Source organism: Charadrius vociferus, unplaced genomic scaffold (assembly GCF_000708025.1).
Source record: "Charadrius vociferus isolate BGI_N301 unplaced genomic scaffold, ASM70802v2 scaffold2426, whole genome shotgun sequence".
Classification (NCBI taxonomy): domain Eukaryota; kingdom Metazoa; phylum Chordata; class Aves; order Charadriiformes; family Charadriidae; genus Charadrius; species Charadrius vociferus.
This window is the reverse complement of record NW_009648715.1, coordinates 11,657-12,451: the sequence shown is the minus strand read 5'-3', so window position 1 is coordinate 12,451 and position 795 is coordinate 11,657. Positions and strand designations below refer to the sequence as shown.

The window sequence follows — 795 nt, the reverse complement described above, 5'->3', positions numbered from 1 at the left end:
AAAAAAAAAAAACACAAAAAAGGAGAAGGAAAAAAGCTTGGATCCCACCGAGCGGCGTCGGGCGTCAGGGCGCCGTCTGCAGCATCAAGTTCCTCAGGAGTTTCTGGCGCCCGACCTCGTAATCCTCCTCGTCCACATTGACCAGCAGTTTGATGGCTTCGTGGCCCACGGCTTGTTTGAGCGAGTCCGTGATGAAGACGCCCTTGAGGGCTTCCAGCAAAGAGCCGTTGATGTAATCGCGCCAGAACGCGTCGAGGTAGGTGAGCTCTGAGAATTTTATGTCACAGATGATGGAGCCCAGGTCCCGGGACTTCAGGATGGTGTTGGCCTGGTTGAAGCGCTCGAACTGGCGCTCCAAGGGGTCCTGCTTGTTGGAGAAGACGTTGCCTTGAAGCGCCGTCTCGTGCTGGCAGTACTCGGCTCGGACTCGCAGGCGGATGTCTGAGGGAAGCGGGGAGAGCAGTGAGCGCTCCGCTGTGGGGGTGGGAACCCCCAAAAAACCCCCCAACCCCCTCCCCCCGGGAGGCTCTTACCGCAGGTCTGCTTCTCCTTAGGGTCCGGCGTCGCCGACTTCCTCCTCTTGCGCTGGCTGCTGAGGAGGGTCCTGCCGCGGCCGGGCCTCTTGGTACAGATTTGGGGTCCCGCGGAGGAGCAGCAGACCACGGGGTGGTGGGGAGGCACTGCGCGGGGAGAGGACGGGGGACGCTGATTCCCCCCCGACCCTCTCCCTGGGGACATCCTGGGGGGGGGCCACTCGCCCTCCCGAAGCTCCCCGGAGCCGCTCCCCCCCCCAAT

The 795-nt window shown here is 62.9% G+C and overlaps 1 protein-coding gene across 1 annotated transcript in view; it reads right to left on the bottom strand.

Moving 5' to 3' along the window:
* Positions 1 to 64: 64 nt before the first annotated feature.
* The window catches only part of DEDD2 (death effector domain containing 2), a gene marked incomplete at its 5' end in the record, with an annotated part of 6,414 nt that continues 5,683 nt past the window's right edge, over positions 65 to 795 (bottom strand). The window contains 2 exons of the mRNA XM_009886666.1: positions 65 to 441; positions 534 to 728. Coding sequence (XP_009884968.1) covers positions 65 to 441; positions 534 to 728 — 572 coding nt within the window. The remainder of the gene's footprint in view (positions 442 to 533; positions 729 to 795) is intronic.